Source organism: Peromyscus leucopus, chromosome 13 (genome assembly GCF_004664715.2).
Source record: "Peromyscus leucopus breed LL Stock chromosome 13, UCI_PerLeu_2.1, whole genome shotgun sequence".
Lineage (NCBI taxonomy): Eukaryota > Metazoa > Chordata > Mammalia > Rodentia > Cricetidae > Peromyscus > Peromyscus leucopus.
In genome coordinates this window covers 23,969,706-23,991,122 of record NC_051074.1, presented here as the reverse complement: position 1 = coordinate 23,991,122, position 21,417 = coordinate 23,969,706, and the positions used below count along the sequence as shown (strand labels likewise).

Below are 21,417 nucleotides of genomic sequence, written 5' to 3'. Positions count from 1 at the left end.
GTTTGGGTGAGAAACCAACTAGACTATGCTCAGGTCCTAACTTCTACCTAGTGAATATATTGTATGAAACTTATAAGAAAAGAGAGAAGAAATGAAATTATCCATATCTTGCTCTAATCTAATACAGACTGGTGATGTTTGTTTTTTATGCTCAAAATGGAAACTAGGAAGTATCTTCAGCGGAATATCCCATGCCCACAAAATTCCATTTGAAAAACCTGAAAAAGGAGGCCATGAATTCAACGGACATTTTGAACTATTTAATAGAGGTATCTGTTGTACATGTGGCTTTAGTTCAACATAAATACAGCGTTTTTCTCTGGAAACATAACCTGAGTTGGAAATGAAATCGGAATGGAAGACACTTGAGTTCACAAACTTGTTTCTCCTCAATGTATTAACAGTGACTCCAAAGAGGCTTCCAGCAGCAGATCAGGACTCAGGCCCAGGGCAGGAATGGGGGAAGACTCCCCGAAGGTCAAAGGCTCTGCTTAAGTCCAAGTTTGCACCTGCGGGCCTCGGCTCAGCTTGAGGTTCCTCATACAACCCCGGAACGAGGTCCGGCTGCTCAGGCAATTTTGCTTGATGTGGGCTGTTGAGGGAACAAGAGACAAGCCTTGATTAATCTCGTTGAGATAGGTAAGTTGTCCATTAGGGACAAAAGTTATTTCAAGTGGACCTTCTATCAAATCAGAATATTCCCACATACAGAGCTTTAGTGGATAGCAGAATTCCTTAACTTTTAACACGTAGCAACTTGAAGGCATAGCTGTAACTTGAAAAGTCACGCATAGGGTGTTCAGGATTTGCAGTCATTTCTGGGGACATCTTCAATGCCCACTTCAAATGCAAAATTGGTGCAAGAGGATGAAGCTTGTGAACCCTGTGACTTAGACCCCCAACTTCAGGAGTCATCTAGGGCAAAGGTAGGATCTTTCTGCTCATCTGCCACTAATGTTCTCAATGAGAAACATGTATGTGAGGGTTATGCTAAATTCCCCAAGAACGTTTAGGTATAGTATTTTGAACAGCTTTTCTAAAATGGTAAGACTTGCCATTGAACTGTGTATCTCTCCATCGCTAACCTGTATTCCCCTGAGCTCATACCTCCCCCGGGACTGGGCCCCCTGTGTAGGTAAACAGAACTGGGAGTCATACGTACCAGGATAGCCACCCACATAAATGGGATCATTAGTGTCTGCTGAGGTGGAATGGGTGTGAGGGCTTTCGGCCCTAACCGTATTCCCATCCACCGTCAGGACGATGCGGTGTTTGCTTTTCTGGGCTTGGAGCGTGTGCCATTTCCCGTCACAGAGAGCTGTGGAGGCCCTGGGCTCATAGGTGGCTGTAATCCTGCCGGCACCATTGTTGACGTGAAACAAGACCTGAACAACGCAAACACTTGGGTGAGTTTATCCACGTTTCGGACCACTGTCTTTCTCACTGGATCTTAGCCGGAAGGCCAAGAAGCCACAGAGCACAGAGCATTCAGGAATTGTTCTCAGAGTGGAGCACTGACCATGAGAAACAACAGTGGTGGACAAAGGCCTCCTCAAGAACTTGGGCTCTAGCCCAGCCCGCTCAATTCTGAAATCAGTACTCCCTTTTCAGAGCAGTGTGGACATTATTGGGAGTTTGTAGTTCTGGGAGGCTGAGCCTTGGCGGCCCTTACACACGACCGCTCACTAACTTCCTTCTCACAAACCACAGATGTGCTACAACCATGAGTGGCAAACAAAATGCCAGGGCACACAGCAAAGGGCAGAGAGGGGGCTCTGGACTGAAGGGTGCCACTCCCAAAGTCACGTGCTGGAGTTCTATCACCGCCAGCACGCCTCGGGATAGGAGGATGTTTGGATGTGGGGACCTTAATGAGGTCACTGAGGTGGACCTTAATCCAATCTGTGTCCTTAAAAGGGGGCATCAGGACACAGACACACGGAGAAGAGATAATGTGAAGAGAAGACAGTCATGCACAAGCCAAGGAGAGGGCCCTCAGAAGGAGCCAACCCTCCCAAGCCTTAGACTTCCAGCCTCCAGAGCTGGGAGAGTCGGTCTCTGTGTTTCAGCCTCCTGTCTCCATTACTTGGTTCTAGCAGCTCAGGGTGAAATAGCTGGGCAGAGAAAGGACAGGCAGGGCTGGCAGGCAGAGAGAATAAACAGGAGGTGGAATCTAGGCTCAGGAGAAGAACAGGAGAGAATGAGAGAGAGAAGAGAAAGGGGAGAAAGAGGGGGCCACTCCTGGGGCAAGAAGGCAGGCAGCCGCCAGCCAGCCAGACACAAGAAGCAGTGAAAGTAAGGGAGGCAGAGGCAGGCGGATCTCTATGAGTTCGAGGCCAGCCTGGGCTACAGAGTGAGATCCAGGAAAGGTGCAAAGCTACACAAAGAAACCCTGTCTTGAAAAACCTTAAAAAAGAAAGAAAGAAAGAAAGAAAGAAAGAAAGAAAGAAAGAAAGAAAGAAAGAAAGAAAGAAAGAAAGAAAGAAAGAAAGAAAGAAAGACAGACAGACAGAAAGAAAGAAAGAAAGAAAGCTATCTAGAAGGAAAGAAAAGTAAAAAGCCTGAGTCAAAAGGCAGATAAAGAGAAACAGGCTAACTTAAGTTAAAAGAGCTAGCCAGAAATGAGCCTAAGCTAGGCTGAACATTCATAACTAATAAGTCATCTCTGTGTCATGATTTGGGAGCTGGTCGGTGGCCCAAAAGAGAAAAAGCCTGGTACGTATTGTTCTAAGTTTCTCACGCTACCTACTGTAAAAAGTGAGGACATGACTGCTCCAAGGTCTGGCTGAGGGGAGGTTTTATTGTAGATATGAGGGAGAGTGCAGCCTGAGGCATCTGGAAGAGTCCAGAGCAGGGAGAGAAAGTAGTAGACTGAACATGGCCATGAGAGGGCAGAGCAGAGTGGGTGTAGAGTGAGAGGGGGGAGGGGAGAGAGGGCAAAGAGGGAAAAGGGCAATGGGGGGGGTGTCAAGAGAACCAGAAGAAGCAAGGAAGCCCATTGCCAAAGCGGCAGGTCATGTAGGAATCAGAGGCTGGGAAGGGAAGTCCATGAGCTGGAGGAGTTTGGGAGGTTTGAGTTGGAGGCAGGATAAGAAGAACTGGGAAGAGCCACAGGTACTAAGGCCCTGGAGGCCAGCATGTACCTCGGTATGCTAAGAGGCACCACAGTTAGCCATTTGTCCCAAGTTTCTTGTGGACCTGCCACCTAAGAGACCCACTATTTCAGAACAGACTGTGACAAATTAAAGATGTGTGTTGCAGACCTTTGGACAACGCACCAAATAAACTTGAAAGAGCAAGAAGTAATAGATAGAACATAACAGAAAAGTAAAATATGGAACACAATACAAAAGCACATTTTTATAGCTATTAATTACACTTCCGATAACTTTTTTTTTTTAAAAGAGATCACATAAAAACTTGCAAATAGGTGTTAGGTTTTTCAAAGATTTTAAAGTATAAGATGAGAAAGTTGGTCCTATCAAAGCAGCAGTCTGTCATGCAGATCATTTTTTTTTTTCAATTGAAGTGGGGACAAAAAGAAACTTTGCTAGTCTCTCTGACCCCACTGTAGGAAATCCTAAGGGCCAAGAACCTGGAAAAGAAATCCAGCAAGGAAGTTCATGGGAACCCACAGGGGCCTTTTGTTCAGCTGGTCTTCTCTGTGTGTCCTGATGCCTACTACTCACATGGACACAGTCAGATTGGCTCAGAGCCCACGTCAGTGACCTCGTTTTAACTGAATTACCCTTTTATTTGCATTTATTTATTGTGTGTATATGTGCACCCACACGTGAGCACGCAGAGATCCGAGAACAACTTGCTGGAATTGGTTCTTTCCTTCTATCTTGTGGGTCCTGGGGACTGAAGTGAGGTTGTTAGGGTTGGCATCAGGCATTTATGCCCAGGAAGCCATCTTGCTGGCTCCTAGTGACTTCTTGGAAGTCTAAATAAGATCACATCCTGAGAGACGCTGGTAGTTAGGTGTTTGGCATGTGAATTTGAGTGGCGCCATGTTCCTCGCCTTCTGGAAGGAGCATTGCAGCGTCTTATTCCAGCAGTAGACATGGTGGCAGAGCACATTAGGAGAGGGCAGCCCAAGCCTCCACTCTCCATGGTTTCCGTGACTTAGGCGGGGGTGGGGGGGCATGGCATACATGCCCAGTTCTCTCATGTGCAAGCAGTGGGATGGATGGTAGCTCCAGCCGAGAGGAAACACTGGCAAAGACACCTGGGAAGACTAGTTCCAAGGGTTGAAGTGTACCTAGCCTGGGAGGAGTCACTACCCAGTGGCAATGCTGAGACACTTCTCCCAGCCCCCGCCCAGGCCTCTTGTGCCCAAAGCCAAAGGAATGGGGGCCACCTGAGGACCAAGTGCAGGAACCCCAACTGAACTGCAGCCACGTGTGAGACACCCCACAGGAAGAGGAGGGACCCCGGACTCCCCTCCGTGTGCCCACATGGCCCCGAAGGGGAGGAAAGGGAGGTGAGCACCAGAAACAAGTGTGGAGGAGAGATTTACATAAGGGAAGAGAAGAAAGTTTGCATTCACCAGAGGCTGAGCTGCAAGAGCACCAAAGCTTTAGGAAAAATTACATTTTTAAAATAAAAAACCAATGTACAATATACTCAACCCGTGAGGTAACACTGTAATAAGAAATAACTGTTGCTATGTACAACCTGACTGAACCTTCAGGGAACCAGGACATCTACTGCATGAACTCAGTAGGTAACATTTGTAAAATAGCAGTTGAGAGATAGAGACAGAGCCATGACTGAAGAGGGTGAGGGGGCAAGGTCTGGGGGCCATGCCATGGGAGGAATCTAGTGGTATTGTCATAGTTGCCATGGATCTTGATGGTGGCCATGGTTTCATTTGCATATCACAAGCTATGTACACAAGCAGGTGCACATACATTCCATCCTCAGATGTTCTGTGGGTTGTGAGGATGGCCTGTAGGGATTCACTGTGGGCCTGTACTGAACATCACCAGGGAAGCCTGGGGTTGGGTGCACAGGGATATGTGTGTTCATTTCAGAACTGCAATTCTGTATGATGACTCTGCTCATTTGCAAGTGACTAGTTTAAAAGTTATTAGAAGAGACTGGGCATTATGTGGACATATTACTCCTGGTAAGGTTCAGGCAGAAATGCCAAGGCTTTTCAGCAATCTTAATTCAAATATGTGAAAAAAAAGTTACTCTAAAAATAGCTTTTTAGGACGATCTGATTTTAAAACAGTAATGGAAATTTCTTCCCTCTCCATTAATGAAGTAGATAATGAGCAACTTGGATCTAAGCATTTCTACCATTTCTCTCCTGTTCCACCTCTGATGGGTGGGCAGGGCATGGAGATGGGGCACCTACCTTGCCGTCTACAATCTCTAGGCCAATGGCATCCACTTTGGGACTGCTGATCCCCAGGAGGACGCCATTCTTAGAGGAGGTACGGAACTCCAGTGTGATGTTTAAATCCAGTCGAACTCTGTAGCCTTCCTTGACTGAAAAACATGGACATCGCTGTCATTGTGAGAACCCATAAGACGGGCTGGGCTGCATTGGGCTGCATTCACGGTATTGGCCAAGAGCAAGATCTGGCTACACCCTGACCCCATCCTCCAGGCCTCAACTCTCATAGTCCTTTATAAGAAGAAACATTGATTTTTTTTCTTTTTGTTTGTTTGATGATGGAGTCTTGCTGTGTAATCAGGCTGGCACCACATACGGGCCTACCTCTGCCTCCCCAGGGATGAGATTACAGTGTGCCCAACCAAGCCCAAGTAGGAACTCTGCCTTTTAAGAAGTTGTTCAGTCAGATCAGACCAGACCAGGGCATGGGCAGGTACTTCCTTGGGGACATTTGGTCCCGTGGGCCCTGGATGCATACAGTGTGGTGGTCTTACCCTGTGTTGTAGACTTATCCCCCTAATCTTTAGCTTCTAAATGTGTATGTACCTTGGATAGCATCATTTACTGTTTGTATCAGCCTCTACATTAGGTGTTTTCAAAATGGGGATTGAATGATTTTATTTTTTAATTCAAGTGACAAAAAAAAGCTAGATATTGGCAATAGAAGGCATTTGTCACCATGCCCGGGGCTGAATGAAAAATAGAGAGGGTAATGCTATCATATCCTAGAGAGAATAAGTGTCTTACTTGCATGCATTGGAATTACAGATGCACACACTTGCTTTTTTTGCTCTTGTTTTTCAAGAAAGGGTTTCTCTGTGTGTAGACATGGCTTTCCTGGAACTAACTCCATAGACCAGGTTGGCCTCAAACTCACAGAGATCCAGCTACCTCTGCCTCCTGAGGGCTGGGATTAAAGGTGTGCTCCACGACCACCCAGCTGACACACCTGATGTTTAATTCAAAGGTAAGGTCTTTATCGTGCCCTACATAAACTCAGGGAGTGTGCAGGTGAAGCCAGGAGTTTGTGACTGTCCATTCTGGAGGGAGAAGGCCTCTGTAGGCCATTTGCAGGGTGCAATACTGGTGCAGGCTTTTGCATGAACAGGAAAAGTACTAGAAACGGACCAGAACACAGAAGGACAGAAACGCGGCCTTAGGCGTGCTATTCTCTCTATTTCTCCTGGATCCACATCAGCTCCGTGGACACGCTAAACCCGGGGCGCTCCTTCCAGACTGCTAAGAGCACATACCAAGAGCTGCATATCCACTTCCTTCAAAGAGAGTTCCTTCCTGGGCCACTGCGTAGCACCTGTCCACTGCAAAGGCAGACACAGGGCTGTCTTTATCCAGAGGCTTGTTGTTGACTGTCACCTCCCCAATGCAGGCAGGGATGCTGTGGGTTGTCTAAACCAAGAGAGACAGGAGAGTAGGTGGAGAGGATGGCATGGAGCATCTTTTTCCTGTGCTTCGTTAAACCTCTCTCCATTACACACATTACAACACCATCTGGGTTTTTTTAAAAAGCTTAATTGTGGCAATTCCTCACATGAATGTTTCATGTTGCTCTCTTTCTCCAGTACTTTGGTAATAATGGGGTAGAAGTGTTTTCTATCATTTTCCTAAAACACCCCTTAAATCCAGAGTGCTTCTCTCACTAATTCTGTACCATACAAATTTGCTGGACTTTTCCCGAGTTGCTTCGGGACTGTGTGTTTTCAAAAAAGGCAAAGTCCATTAGCTGTGAGGCAGGAAAAGCTGGACAGCTATCAGGGGAGCCCCAGCACATAACTTACGCACATGCTTTGAAAGGACTGCACCTTCTAAGGGGAGCCCCAGCCCATGACCTGTGCACATGCTTTGAAAGGTCTGCACCTTCTGCTGAGCCTCAGATTCCGGCAGAATAACTTAAACAAACGCATTGGAGAATGATGGTCTCATGCAAAAACACAACCACAGCAAGATGACGTGGGTCCCACACAGAGACCACTGCTTACATTCCCGATGTTCCTGGCCTTGTAGTGGACAGGAAGACCTCCCAGGTACAGCTTCCCTTCCACGTCCAGTGTTGTTGCGTTTCCCACCACAGTCGCCGTGGGGGACTCTTGACCGTCGACACTCATGACGCCCTTTCTTTTAATGTACTCCGTCTTGACCTACGCAAGATGAAAACATCCAGACCTTGTAAACCACTTGAGAAAAACTTTAACAGATGCGTGCTTATGACATGTGTTCCTGAGATCTGTCAGAGCCCAGACTAAACCCTGGCGTGGGCTCTGTCTGTGGCACAGCTGGTGTGAGAATATGGCTGAGTCTCGTGGAAAACGGGGAAGAGTATAGCAGAGCTCCAGAGCCCTGGTTATCAGCAGATGCCACGTTGAGCAGCTCGGTCCTTTCACACCCCAAGTGGGCTTTCCTGGCTTCCTGCCAAGTCAAGAACATTTTCGAGACCTTCAATTCATTCGGTAACCAGCTGTTGAGTGTTTATTGGAGGGATTCGGGAAGCAGAAAAGGGCCCTCCTGACAAGATGCTTACATCATTTGGGGGAGATGTCAAACATAAGGCCAATGAGGGGTCAAAATGCACGGCTTCCCTTCAAGAAAACGGAATGTGCACGAGGTGGAGGGAGAACTTTTGGGACAGGAGACAGGGCCTCCCAAGCACTTACTGTGTGCCACTTGCCATCACTGAGCAGCGTGGGGTGAGAGACCTTGGTCCGGCTCTTGCCAAGGTCAAACATGAAGTGGAGGTGGCCCTCATGGAGCTGGAGGACGGCATAGTCCATTTGGTTCTGATGAGCCACGTAGTAAATGAGGCCACTGGAGGCGAATGTCCGGATGTTCAGCTGAACCTGGAGCCTGAGAGAGAACAGGAAGTCAGCGCCAGGGACCAGGACGGTTGGCTTCCCGTTTTTAATGCAACCTCCGAGAGAGTGCCCCAACTGCTGCCGTAGCATGCATACTCAGCTTCTCAAGAGAGGGCTGTTCACTCACTTGTGTACCCCATTCATGGCACAGAGGGCCACTGTCTGATGGGAGCAGTTCTATGACAGTCAACAAGGAGGAGTCCCTCACCCCTTGACACCAAGGCTAGGACCATGTCACAGTTGTGCCGCAGCACAGAGAGGCTCATGGGTGGCCACATTAAGTCCTTAGGGTGGACAACTCTAGAAAGATGACATTTCAGCTAAGCTCCGAATGACAAAAATGAGCAAGACTTCCACGCAGGTCAGCAGGAAACTCTTCATTTGTTTTAGGACAATGCCAACTATGTTACCATGAGGGGCCCAATCAGAGCTAACAGATGAGATCCTTGCCTGGGTCAGCATGGGCACGGAACCCATCTGGTATGAGCACACTTGGATGTTTCAAAAGACAACACCGCACATTCCTCACCATCTGGCAATGAAAACCCGCAGAGGAACCATGGGAAAATGCTTACCTCTTTCGGACATCGGACTGATTAAAAGGCAACACCAAGTGGCTGTTTTGCGAGAGGCCAAACTGGTGAGCGCCTGGAACATGTCCTGGAGCCGTGTCCACCGCGCACAGTTCCTGTAAGAGGTACATGAGGGCTCTCAGCCACTGTAGCAGGACTGACACAGACACGTTCTTCCATGAAGGAAATGTCACAGAAGCCACTGGGTCAGAAACATCAGCTGCTGCCACTGGAGGATGTGTAGATGCCTAGCTTTGTTTCCTGTGCAGATCAGGCTCAGACCCTTCTCTCTCCTTCATGTCAAATCGCATTCCAGAGCAACTGACTCAGAACAAGGGTTTTTTTTTTTTTTCCATACAGGTGAAGAGGGTTGAGACACAATTCCGAGCTCCAAGCAGAGTCGTGTGGGCAGAGAAGAAAGAACAAGGCCGAGTTTTTGCAGATGGTAGGTGGATTGGGTCAGGTCAGGAGGGTAGGAAAGGACGGAACAAGCATGGATGGAGGAACTGAGGACGAAGATGAGATCGATAGCAGAAGAACTTAGGGCTGTGAGGGGACAGGAGGAGAAGGGACAGAGAGGAGCTGAGTGTGAGAACAGAACTGAAGCTGTGTAGACAGAATTTTGTCTTAGAGAAATAAAGTAGATGGACAAAAGAAACTGGTGTACTTCGATAATCTTCCCACACATTACCCCCGCCGCCATTAGTAGCGTCTCTTCTGGGCTCCTGGGAAGGAGACTATTAGGGCTGAACCTTAATAATTTTCAAGACCATAAACAAATGGCTCTTGGATATTCTGCCACTGGAGGCACAGCTGGAGAACTGGAGGGCGGGGTGAGGGCACAGCCGGGGTACTTCCCCTCCCTCCCAGCTTCAGTGGCCTCGCTGGGACTCAGTTTCCCTCCCTCTCGACTCCCCGTGCCTCTCTCAAGTTGATGTCACTGAAGGAAGTCATGCTTACAGGCTGTTGCAGAGTTGGGGGCTCTGGAGGAAGTTCCCCGTGTTCCCCATGAAGGTCCTGCAGGGGCTCTTCGGCCAGCAAGCAAGTGTCCAGCTCTACTAGTTCAGAGCCTACGGCGTGGGTGAAGTCCAAAATTCTACAGACAAACAAGACGGCATTTAAATAAAAACACCAGGAACCAGCCTGGGAGCCCAATCATTGGATTCCTGTGTAATTAAGACCCATTTTAAACCATTGATCTGTTTCTCTTAGAGTAACCAAACTGGCCATCCTCCACAGTACCCAGTGTTTGGTTCCAATTAAAACAAGACTCTACCCCTAAACCAGGACCATGCTGGTGACCTGGACATCCCTGAACACAGGATGGACTCAGGGTTGTCACCTCCTGTAGGCTAGGCTCTCAGGCCAACGAGTCTCTGGCACCCATACCACAGCACAGCAGCTCCCATTTAACACTGGTTCCTTGTTCGGAACCGTGCTTGCTCTCCTTGGTGTCCTGCACCAGCCTGGATCCCACTGGCACCTCCCGAAGCTGCACCTGTCTATGGAGTCCAGAGCATCGATGCTTTCAGGAGCATCCCTTCATCGGTGAAGCAATTGGTGAATGTGTGCACAACTACAGATAGCTGTGTAGGGCTCTGCTGTGGCATGGGAGCCTGCACTACAGGCCTTATTCTTTCTGGGTTCAGGGATTTCTGTGGAAAACCCCTGCCCTTGCTCAAGGTTACCTACAGGCCAGTAGCCTAGCAAGGATGGGCCCAGTGTCCTCTGCTGCTGCGCCCATTGTGATTTCCTGGAGGCAGATTCTGGCCTGTAGGTTCAGGCACAGCTTTTCCCACCATCTCAATTTGACTAGAACTCAGGAGAGGAGACATGAACAGCCACTTGTACAGATGGAAATTCTCTTCCTCAAGGAGAATGGAGACTTGCAATATTTAATTCTATAGCAACTGTTTTTCAGAAAACCATTAATAAAATGTAGCGGTTAGTAATCCAGCTGGGTTCTTGCAAAAGGACACTTGGGGGTGGGATATCGCTTAGTGGTAGAGTAAACTACCCAGCATGCATTAAAACCCAGTTCAGTGCTCCATACCACACACACACAGGAGGCCAATGATAGTCTTTTTTTCTTAGTAAAATTTCATGGCCAGATGAGTCTACCACATTCACTCTTTCATTGGAAAAGACTGTCATCATAGACCAAGAAATTCACTTGCTACAGAAGAACTTGCAGAACTCAGGGCATCTCTAATAGCAAACTCAGAAGGCAAATGAGAAATTACAAGAAATATGATGAGAGCCAGTTACACTCACTCAGTGTCGAAGACCAGGTTTTTGATACAGCCGTGGAATGAAGTCCTCATCCTGAGCATTGGTGTCCTCTTGTCCGCGGGAAGGCCCCCTACGTACAGGTTGGCTATCTCGATTGTCCTTCCTTCTGCTGAGGGACCCAACTTCATTTCTACAGGACTGCCCTCATCCAGCTGTATGGTGATAACTCTACCAGATCAAAAGAGAAAAACAAACTTCTTAAGCACAACGAATAGCTCCATTTTCATACGCAATTCTAGCAAGCTCTCTTGGAATAATAGCTTTCCCTAGAGATAAATGTTGGCATGACATTGTATATGAAGACCACAAATGAAACCTACAGCTCAACATAAAAGAATAAAATCTATGAATACGTCACTGCATTTGATTGATGATTAGAGGTAAACGTGTGTATTCAAACAGCTCTTTCTTTATTGTGAAAACATCCAGCGTGCCTCAAGCACAAGAGGGAAATACACGGTGATGCTGATATGGTAGCTTTTACTGTAGGCACAATACTTCCCACCCAAACTAGCCTACTATTCGCCATTAACTTGATCCAGTTTGTAAACAGTTTATATTGGGCTTTAGCAAAGGACAAAGTTAAGAGGCTCAATTAGGAAAACTTCATAAACACAGTACTACAAAGTAGAAGGAAGCTGACTCTATGGTAGAATTCTAGCCAAGTCCTAGAATTATTTGGAAACAGTAAGAACTGTGGTTGCGAATGACATCGTGGGAACCATCCCCATCATTGAATCACACTGAGTATCCCACAAGGTTCCTACTAAGAACACTTTCTCAAGTTCATCTCAGTCTCCTGACACAAAGATCTGAGAGCTAAGATACCTCCGGTTCCTAACCAGGGAGATGGAATGTTCTTGTCCGTCACTGTAGGAGCCAGTGGGGGCGTGCAGTAGGGCCTTCCTCAGACTGGTCCCATCCCCAGGATTGACATGCACTTCGATGCGGCCTTCAATCAGCATGATGGCAAAGAAGGGCTAGAGAGGATGCATTTTCCAAAACAAAATACATTACCAAAGGATTTGCAACATTTTCACCTTCTACAGATAACGGAGGCATGTTAACACAAGGCAAGCAAGTGTGTATGACCGTCACCACCTCTCACACTATTTTGGATTTGGTGTACTGCTTTCTAATCTGTGTTCCTATAATTTATACTCTGCATCATGCTGTCACTGACCCTCTCACACATTTCTATTTCTGCAGAGCCCCCCATACTTGTTATTTACTGCTACATGATGGAGTACCAAGTAGACTAATTTATTTTTTCACCGAGGAAATTTTAAGAAACTTCTGATTTCCTATGTCCATACACGCGACCACTTAATTTGACTTTCCTTTTGCCTGTGGGTTGCATCTAGCTTTTCCAAAAGTGGCATTAAGAGCTAGAAGGGTATGAAGACATTTCAAGCTCTTAAAACTTCCTCACAACAGTGACAAAAAGCACAAGGATTTACAAAGCCAGCCCCAGAACTGAAGTGTGTTTCTCAATGCTAACAGCAGATAGCGCTATTCCTTCCCACTGGTTCAGTGACAAAGCTTGGACTTGTGTGTAACCCTCTCACGACCGGTGGAGGCAAAGAGTTTGGGAATTCCTCAAAGGGTAAAATACAGAAACACTTGCGCACCAGAAAGCCAGTCCACTTGAAGGTCTAGGCCCAGGAGGAAGGAAGCCAAGGGCCCGAACCATAGCAGAACTGTTTCTGAGTGCCCCAGAGAGGAAATACTCAGGGCTGTCAGTGAACTAATGATGAACTGTGCTATGTACAGACAGGGAAATAAAAAGGAATCGAGCAAATCAATACATAGTCAAATGTGGATGAAACCTGAAAACATGCTAAGTAACTACCATAAAAAGACAATACTGTATTGGAAGCACAAACAACATGACCACAAGAGACAGAAAGGCTGATGGAGCCAGGTGAGGGAGGGTGGAGAGCTGCTCCTTGGGGGCGCACAGGCTGTTAATTTGGGTGATGAAACATTTGCAGCTAGAGAAAGGAGGTAACTACATTACAACAAGTGCTACTGAACGCACAGCTCACTTTAAAGTCGTTAATTTTACATGAATCCCACCTCAACTTAAAAATAGATTAATGAAGCCCACACAACCAATTCCAGTCCCAGTCACCCTTGGTTCAGTGACCCATGCTATATCCGGGGTCCACAGACTGGTATTCCGGCCTTCTGTGTGACCTTGGGCAGCGTAATCAGGTTCTCTGAACCTTTTTTTTTTTTTTTTTTTTGCCCTACAACGTTTAGGAAGCAGTACCGCCTTGTTGGATGCACGGTCATAGTTACACAGTCATGTCTGGAGCAGCAGAGCACACACGTTTCTGTAAACTGCTCGTGTGCAGACTCTCACAAGTCCACACACTGGTTTCCTCCAGCATTTCTTTCAGTTATGTGATTACATGACACCCTCTTGTAGGGAGTCAAACTCCAGAAAAAGTCTTCCTCTCTGTTTTCTCCTGTTGCTGGACCACTGTGCCCATCACAGGGCACATCTGTCTTCTCCCTTCATGTTTATTTTATGTATGTATGTATTATGTATGTATGTATGTATGTATGTATTATTATTTATTTATTTATTTATTTATTTATTTATTTATTTATTTATGTATTTATGTATGTATGTATGTTGTATGTATTTATTTTTGGTTTTTTGAGACAGGGTTTCTCTGTATAGCTTTGCGCCTTTCCTGGAACTCACTCTGTAGCCCAGGCTGGCCTCGAACTCACAGAGATCCGCCTGCCTCTGCCTCCCAAGTGCTGGGATTAAATGTGCGCACCACCACCACCCAGCTGTCTTCATGTTTATAACAACAACAAATCCCCTAAGCTTGCATACCGCACACAGAGAGAAACCCCAGGCTCTGCCATCAGGAGATGCTTTGGTCGGAGGGCAGCAGCCTTTCATCCACCTCTAGAAGTGGGATATTGATCATGAAACTCAGGAAACCATGGCTTCAGGGGCAGATGCCTTCCTGGAAGGCATCCCCTTCCGTGGGTCTCAGCTACTCACCACGTGTGCCTGAGACCAACCAGCCTTCTCCGCGTCCTTGCCCAGTGCGGCCAGGATGATGCCACTGCTGTTCTTGGTGGCGAATGTGGCGAGCAGGGACGATGCTGGTGACAGAGACTTGGGTGGCACCTCCACGTAACCACCTCTCAGGAAACTCACACTCTGGATGGGCTGGTGACGGAGGGGAGAGCCGTGAGGTTGGCCTGCTGTTGCGGGACCGGAGGCCTCCCTTGCCTCCCACCCACCCGCTGGTTGAGAGCTTGCGACTTTAGTATACAGATAAACCACTGGGCGTTGAGGGAAAGCCATCATTCAGACCCCCGCGACGACGCTTGCTTCCCACCTCCAGCGCACAGCCTTTTCTCACTCCATAGGAATTTCTCAGCAGATCAAAGGTGGACCTGGATATCTCCAGGTTCTTGATACAGCCCACGTAGTTTCTGCTGCTGACCCCTTTCCTGGAGGCAAGGACATAAGAACCGGTCATGTGCTTGGTAAGAGAGGCCTGGCAATCCCACCTGACAGCTCCACAGTGAGGGGATCCCCAGTTTCACACCGCACCTCACAGCTACAGAGTGAGGTAAGCCCCCCACGTAAATCAGGTCTTTTTCCAGCCGGTTGAGGTCAGAAGAGGCTCCTGGGGTTTCTCCCTGCTTGGTCTCCTTGTCAGTGGTGTCGTAGGCATCAAAGACAGCCAGCAGTCCTAATAGGAAGGAGAAAGGAACAGTTAATGTGAATGGAAACTTCCCTTAACACAGTCCTTAATGAAGACATGTTTGTGGCGGACATCTGATCACACTGTGAAACTCCGAGACTGTGTTAATAAAATTAACCTTGGATCAGGAGGCAAAGCCAGTGACTAGTTGACAAGAATTAGCCATAGAGAGTTCGGAGGACCCAGGGACACGGCTAGACAGGCACCAGAAAGAGTAGGGAGGGACTTAGAGATTCATAGTTTTTTGGTCTGGGATGTGTGGAGAGAGACACACTTGCCAGGTCTCCAGTCAAAAAGGGAAGCTCATCTGGTTGCTCCTCTTCTGCATCTTTGATTTAGCAGGTTTTCACCCCAACAACACATGTTCTTTTAAGTTCTGCTAATTTGACGGGCATTATTCTTTACCATTAAAAGACAAAGGCCGGCAGATAATGAACACAGCTGAATGGTAACAGTAGGTATGTAGAAGAAAACGGGATTTGACTTCTTGTTCCCAGTTTGGCATTGAACGAGAAATAGTGAAATAACAAACATACAGAATAATACTGTTCTTCCAGTAAGAAGCAAACCGTGTTGCTTCTTGTTCCATAGACAGAGGTAGCTTTCAGTCAGAATATCACTCAAGAATGTACTCTTCTTTTCCAGCCAAGTGGTGAATGGTAAGGGTGATGTGCTCTGATATCATTAAGATGGAGTCGGGAAGCTAACGGAACACAATGACCACTGACTTTGGAGTGCTGTTTGTTCTTAGAGGGGCAGCCAACATCATAGCCGTCTACCCTGTGCACCTACCTTGCTTCCGGTTTCTCTGGAAGGCGATTTTGTACCAGGTTCCGTTGTTATACCGTCTGTCTGTCATAAGAGTGAGGGGTCCTGACCCCAAATCCACCATCACCTTAACCCTGCCACGGACCAGCTCGATGGACAGAAAGTCCTTCTGTGAAGGAAACAACAGTTCTCTGCAGATACATCTTTACCTCTAGGCTTTTCCCATCCAAGTCAGGGGTGGAAGTCATCTTTTAAAGTCAAATTGGGGAAATTGAGCCTAGCCCCATAGCTGGTCCATTACATGAAAGTAAAAACGCCCCCAATGGCTTTGTAGAACATTACTGAGAATTAAGTGAACTGCTCTCCATTGTTACCCGATCCATATTTTAGTAGGAGAACTGGACTCTGCGTGCTTCTTATTTAAATTGACAAGCGGGCTGCTTCTGAAAATGACCAGCATACAAGATGAAAAAGGGGACCATTCCTGTAGATGCGATTCAAATGAGGATACTGTGGTGGATGGACAGATGGCTGAGTGGTTAAGGACACTGGCTCCTCTTGCAAAGGACCTGTGTTCGATTCCCAGCATCCACCCGCTAGCTCACAACCATCTGTAACTCCAGTCCCAGGGGATCCAGTGCCTTCATTTGGCCTCATACATATGGTGTATAGGCAGAGAAACTATTCATACACACACAAAAAAGTAAGAATAATTAAAAAAAAAAAAACAAGGCCATGATGGTCACACAAGGAACAAGACACAGTTTGAACGAGGACTTAATAGCAAATGTCTGACTAATACCTGTGCTGAGTGGAGGCACGCTTCCCCTCAGCGCTCTCACGTGTTCCTTGTAGTTCTTCGTGAATTTGTGTTAACTGGTAAGTGATTTTAAGTGGGAGCCTGTGCAGCATATATGTGTAGATTACAGTAGTGTGTGCTTGTGGACACTGCCTAAGGTAAATTTACATAAGACCCATTTCCAAATCCCAGGAGACACCACTGCGGAACTCTGTCCTCAAGCCATAGTACGGCTGCCACCATGCTCCTCACAGTGGGTGTGACTCCCAAATGAGACCTTGACAAGCTCAGGTTGTTGATGTCCCCTCAGAGAATGTGTGTCCCCTCACCTGAGACTGCAGCCAACCACCTGTATGGAATCCCCCAGCTCCCCGGGGATGTAGGAGGCGGTGGGATACTTAAGAAAAGCAGAACTGATCGCAAGGGTTCTCAGGTACCCAGTGTTTGGGAGCCCATCACACACACTGGGGTGAGACATCTCAGTCCTCGAGCTGTCTTGGGGACTCTCCTGTTCCTAACTCCTCACTCATATTCCTCTTAGTGAATGTCTGACTAATACCTGTGCTGAGTGGAGGCACGCTTCCCCTCATAAACTCATCATTCTCCTATTGAGGTGCAAGCATTGCTCTGGTCTGGAGGGAATGGATATTTGTCCACATCTCCCCAGGAAAAGTCACACAGGAAACAGGTGATCTGAAGGCAATGGGACTAGACAAACAGAGGGCCAAGTGCTTCACTTACAGTGCCATTTGAAGCCAGGTAGAAAAGCAGCCCGTTGGGGGAGAAGGTACTGAAGAGGATGACTATCTGAGTCACGGTGGTCCGGAGTGTCTTCTCCACAACCGCGTACCCACTTCCATCAAAATGGAAGGAAGAGTCTTCATTCTGGGAGCTGCGGAGGAGAAGCCATGAAATAGCATTCACTCTCAGGAGGGTGGGGAGACAGAGGAATTCCTTCCTCCTAAGCCAGGGTGGAATTTTATCTCCATCACTCATTGGAGGTGTTAAATGTGAGACAAGTTGCGCCCCTAATTTGAACTTCTGAAAACTGAAGTCCTCTACAATCTGAACAATCTGAGCACTGACAGACATGATGACATGAGGGGAAAAGTGTGCGCCAGAGAGAGAGAGAGACAGAGACAGAGACAGACAGAGAGAGGGTTTAAAATATACAGAACCACATCGGGCTACACGCATGTTGTGTACGTAGCATAAACTCTGTGTCTGGATTCAGATCCTACCTCTAGGATACTTCATTATGCATATGCAATTATCCCAAAGTCCTAAAACACAAATCTAAAATGCCAAACACTCTCAGTCCCAAGGATGTCAGATAAGAGACACCGACCTATGATTGACAAGGCACTTACCATGCAGGCAAACCCATGCAGACCAGAGCCCAGCTGCTTTATAAAGTAAAGAGAGTTAAAGCAAGTGGCCATCGGGGCAGGAAAGTGAAATCTGTTTACGAGAATATAACAACTACACATATTTCTACGTAGCCAACGCACGGGTTTGTTTCCTCTAATTTCCTTTGGAGTAGCCATCTTTTCTCACTTCCGGTGCCTTCAGGATATTTTTTACGTTAGCATTTACCACTCTATTGTTTTTCATTTTCTTTAGATGCTCTGTGTGGAGCCCTGGCTGTCCTGGAACTCACTAAGTAGACCAGGCTGGCCTTGAACCCACAGAGACCTGTCCCTGCCACCCCCCCCCCCAGGGCTGGGATGAAATGTTTGCCACCATACCTGGCTTCTCCTAGTTTTAACTAATATATCAAACAGTAAATAGGTATCAAAAGGACCATATTATGAGCAATGCCATTGACACCTTCAAGAATGCTTAGTATGAGTTTAAAGCTTGCATATTTTGAGGTAGGTATACAGCTTTTAATGAATTATACATGCACAGAAATACTTTTTAAGACCAGTTTATTCCTGGTTTTCTTTTTTTTCCCCCTTATATATCAAAGGCTGACTGGACTCACAATTCAATTACCCAAAACCTTAACTGTAATTAATCACAATGACGCTCCAAAAGCTAGAATACCATAGGGCTTGAGGGAAAGCTGAGATGAGAGTAGTTTGGGATATGAATTTTAAATTTCCTCTGTACAAGACTAATAGCTAAATTTAGCTTTACACATCCAAGCAGGGTGGTAACCCAACAGTCAAGCAATCAGGCTAATGAGGAAAGGGGAGGGGAGAGGAGGGGAGAAGAGGGGAGAGGAGGGAAGGGAACCATAGCATATGTGTGGATGTCAGAGAACAACCTTGCATGTGGATTCTCAACTCCCATCCCACTTGAGGCAGGATCTCTATCTATCTATGATCTCTCTCTCTCTCTCTCTCTCTCTCTCTCTCTCTCTCCTACATACTCCAGATTAGCTGGCCTGGGAGCTTCCAGGAATTCTGTCTCTGCCTCCTATATCCCAGCAGAAGTTACAGAATTACATAAGTGCGACATTATGTACAGCACCACGTGGGTTCTGGGGATTCGAACTCAGGTCCTCATGCTTGTATGGCCAGCACTTGACTCAGCTGTTTTCTTCGACCCTGATCTCTGCTTCCTGCCGACTGGTCTGACTGAGGACACAGTCTCTAGAGCCGGCAACTGGGGTTCAAACCCCAATTTCCCAAGTTACTGGTTGTGTGAACATGAAAACATTCCCTAATCTCTCTCTCCTCTGCTGCTTTCGTCTCTAAAGGAAACCAGCAGAGTGTTCTGGAAAGATGCACACAACTTGACATGTGCAAAGTTCTTAGGAGTGGTGCCTGGAACACAGCAAACGTGCTCCGTGATGGTGGGGGTGTCTCCAGTTAGCTCGTTCAAGCCTAAGAGACACAGGTGATGTCATCTAAAGATATAGTCCAAGAAAACGGTAAAACCAGGGTTCAAACAAACTTCACAAAGCTGTCCTGTCCTTGTGCGTGACCCCTTCCTACCCAGAGCCCAGCAGTCCTCTCATCCCAAGCACCTGAATGGTCTTTGTTTCTGGTTTCTCTCCCTCCTTACAGCCTGCTCAGTCAGGGCAGCCACAAGAAGGAATGTATTCCAAAGGAATAAAGACTGAAAGAGTCTCCTGGCCCCTGGGGGCTATGGAAGGTTTTTGGGCTAGTTCCCAGAAACTTCTGCTGGAGCCTCTGTGGGCTTATGTTTTAGACCCATGAGACCCATGTGCTCCACAGTCAGCCTAGGTTTACTACCCTGGGCTGCAAGAAAACTGTCTGGGCTCCTGACTAGGAACAACGCCCAAGACTGACGCAGGCTGGCACACCACATGCTTCATCAGTGGCTCTAGTACTTAAAAGGGCGCTGGCACCCGCAGGCACAGTCAGAGGCCTGGGTGACGGGGCCCTGCTCACAGAGGGACCTGGGTAATAGTACCTCCCCCCAGTTAGTAGTGAGGCCTATAGGAATCCCAGATGTCCTGGCCCTCTGTCCACGGGCACGTGACAGCTACTCTCAATACACCAACTCTACTTGCTAATTAAGACATTTTCCACATTTCTTTAGTGAGAACTGCTTGACTCAGAGGCTCACAATACCCTTCAAGAATGGAAGAGATAGGTGATCATCAGAAAGATGCTGGTACTATGTGAGAGTATCGAGCAACATATGAAAAGACAGATTAAAGATGAACCAGTTGAGTTGGCACTATAAACGCAAATACTCATTGACCCTAATGACCTAACAGTAGCAAGTTACACAAGGCAGGAGCACAGTGCATGACCTCCCAAGGGGCCGTAGAGTATAGAGCTAACGGAACACTTGGATGTGGGGATGGATTACCTTCCAAAGCAGCCATTGCACTTCCCTTCTCTCTCGACATAATTCCACAGGCCGATTGATTTGCCGTTCAAGAAGGCCTCTCCCATGCAGCCCTTAAAATGAGTAACCTTCACAGCGGGAGATTTCTGATGTAAAGACAAGAGCAAAGACATGATGCATAACCAGTTGGAAGCATACATTCCCTCAAACCACCCAGGGGGCTCCAATGGCCACAGTTAAATTCCAAGAGGACACGTGATGAAATGGCCCGTTTACAACAGCTGGATTTACTGCCAAGCAGGAACAGTTTGCATTGTTTGGTTTTCTGAGGGGAAGGGGGAGCTGAGAAAGAGCCTTGTTATATATGTAGCCCAGGCTGGCCTCTCACACTCTCAGTTCCCTTGCTTCAGCCTCGAGAATGCTGGGATTACAGGTGTGTGCACATGACCAGACCCAGCTCTGAACGGTTTCCTAAAGATCAACTAGTTGCTAGGGGTTCTGGGGCAAGCCTGTTAGAGGTGAGCATCAGACCAGACAGGGGGTCAGCAGTCTAGTCCAACTGGGATGCAAACCTTTCTTTCAACCTCAGAACATTGAACCCAGTCCAACTAACCAATGTCATTAAACAAATACAATGCACCCTTGCCAAACACCAATTAGCATAATTACCACTAAAATCAAAAGAGAGATAAAGGGACTTCACAGAAATTACTATAAATTCATTGAATTTCCTATTTCAGCACTGGAAAGGATCTCTAAGTGGCAAACGGCCCCATTGATTTCTCTTGTATTCATCTTCACAATTAAAAATGACCTTTTACCCTGGTAAACCCAGCACAGCTCTGCGGACTCTGCCAAAATGGGGCCGAAGAAAAGCAGACACTTTTGGCTTGTGGAGGACATACTTGAGGACCACAAGCAAGCCGACCAGCCAGTGGGTCCTGCTCAGACACTCAGAGAATATTACCTTGATTTGACCTCCAAGCCCTCCAACAAACATTAGTGTTGAATTGTTTATGTCCAGAACATTCGCCAACCCCGGAGACTTGCTTGTTTTGACCGGTGGATTCTCAGCCGAACTTATCTCCTTGACACTCAGTGACCCCATGTTTCCAAACCTTCGGTCAGAAAGAGTTGGGAGGGGAAGTTGAGACATTTCACGTGCTCACATCTGTCAGCATGCCTTTCATCCCCC

The 21,417-nt window shown here is 47.2% G+C and overlaps 1 protein-coding gene across 1 annotated transcript in view; it reads right to left on the bottom strand.

Annotated features, from left to right (window-relative positions):
• Positions 1-245: 245 nt before the first annotated feature.
• Positions 246-21,417, bottom strand: part of Lama1 (laminin subunit alpha 1) — a 131,634-nt gene continuing 110,462 nt past the window's right edge. The window contains 18 exon segments of the mRNA XM_028885123.2: positions 246-503; positions 506-592; positions 1,163-1,385; positions 5,369-5,502; positions 6,664-6,817; positions 7,408-7,566; positions 8,080-8,269; positions 8,853-8,965; positions 9,810-9,945; positions 11,124-11,309; positions 11,970-12,121; positions 14,170-14,340; positions 14,513-14,627; positions 14,731-14,872; positions 15,677-15,821; positions 17,193-17,343; positions 20,244-20,368; positions 21,190-21,340. Of these exon segments, the coding sequence (XP_028740956.1) occupies positions 433-503; positions 506-592; positions 1,163-1,385; positions 5,369-5,502; positions 6,664-6,817; positions 7,408-7,566; positions 8,080-8,269; positions 8,853-8,965; positions 9,810-9,945; positions 11,124-11,309; positions 11,970-12,121; positions 14,170-14,340; positions 14,513-14,627; positions 14,731-14,872; positions 15,677-15,821; positions 17,193-17,343; positions 20,244-20,368; positions 21,190-21,340 (2,605 nt within the window). The 3' untranslated portion in view covers positions 246-432.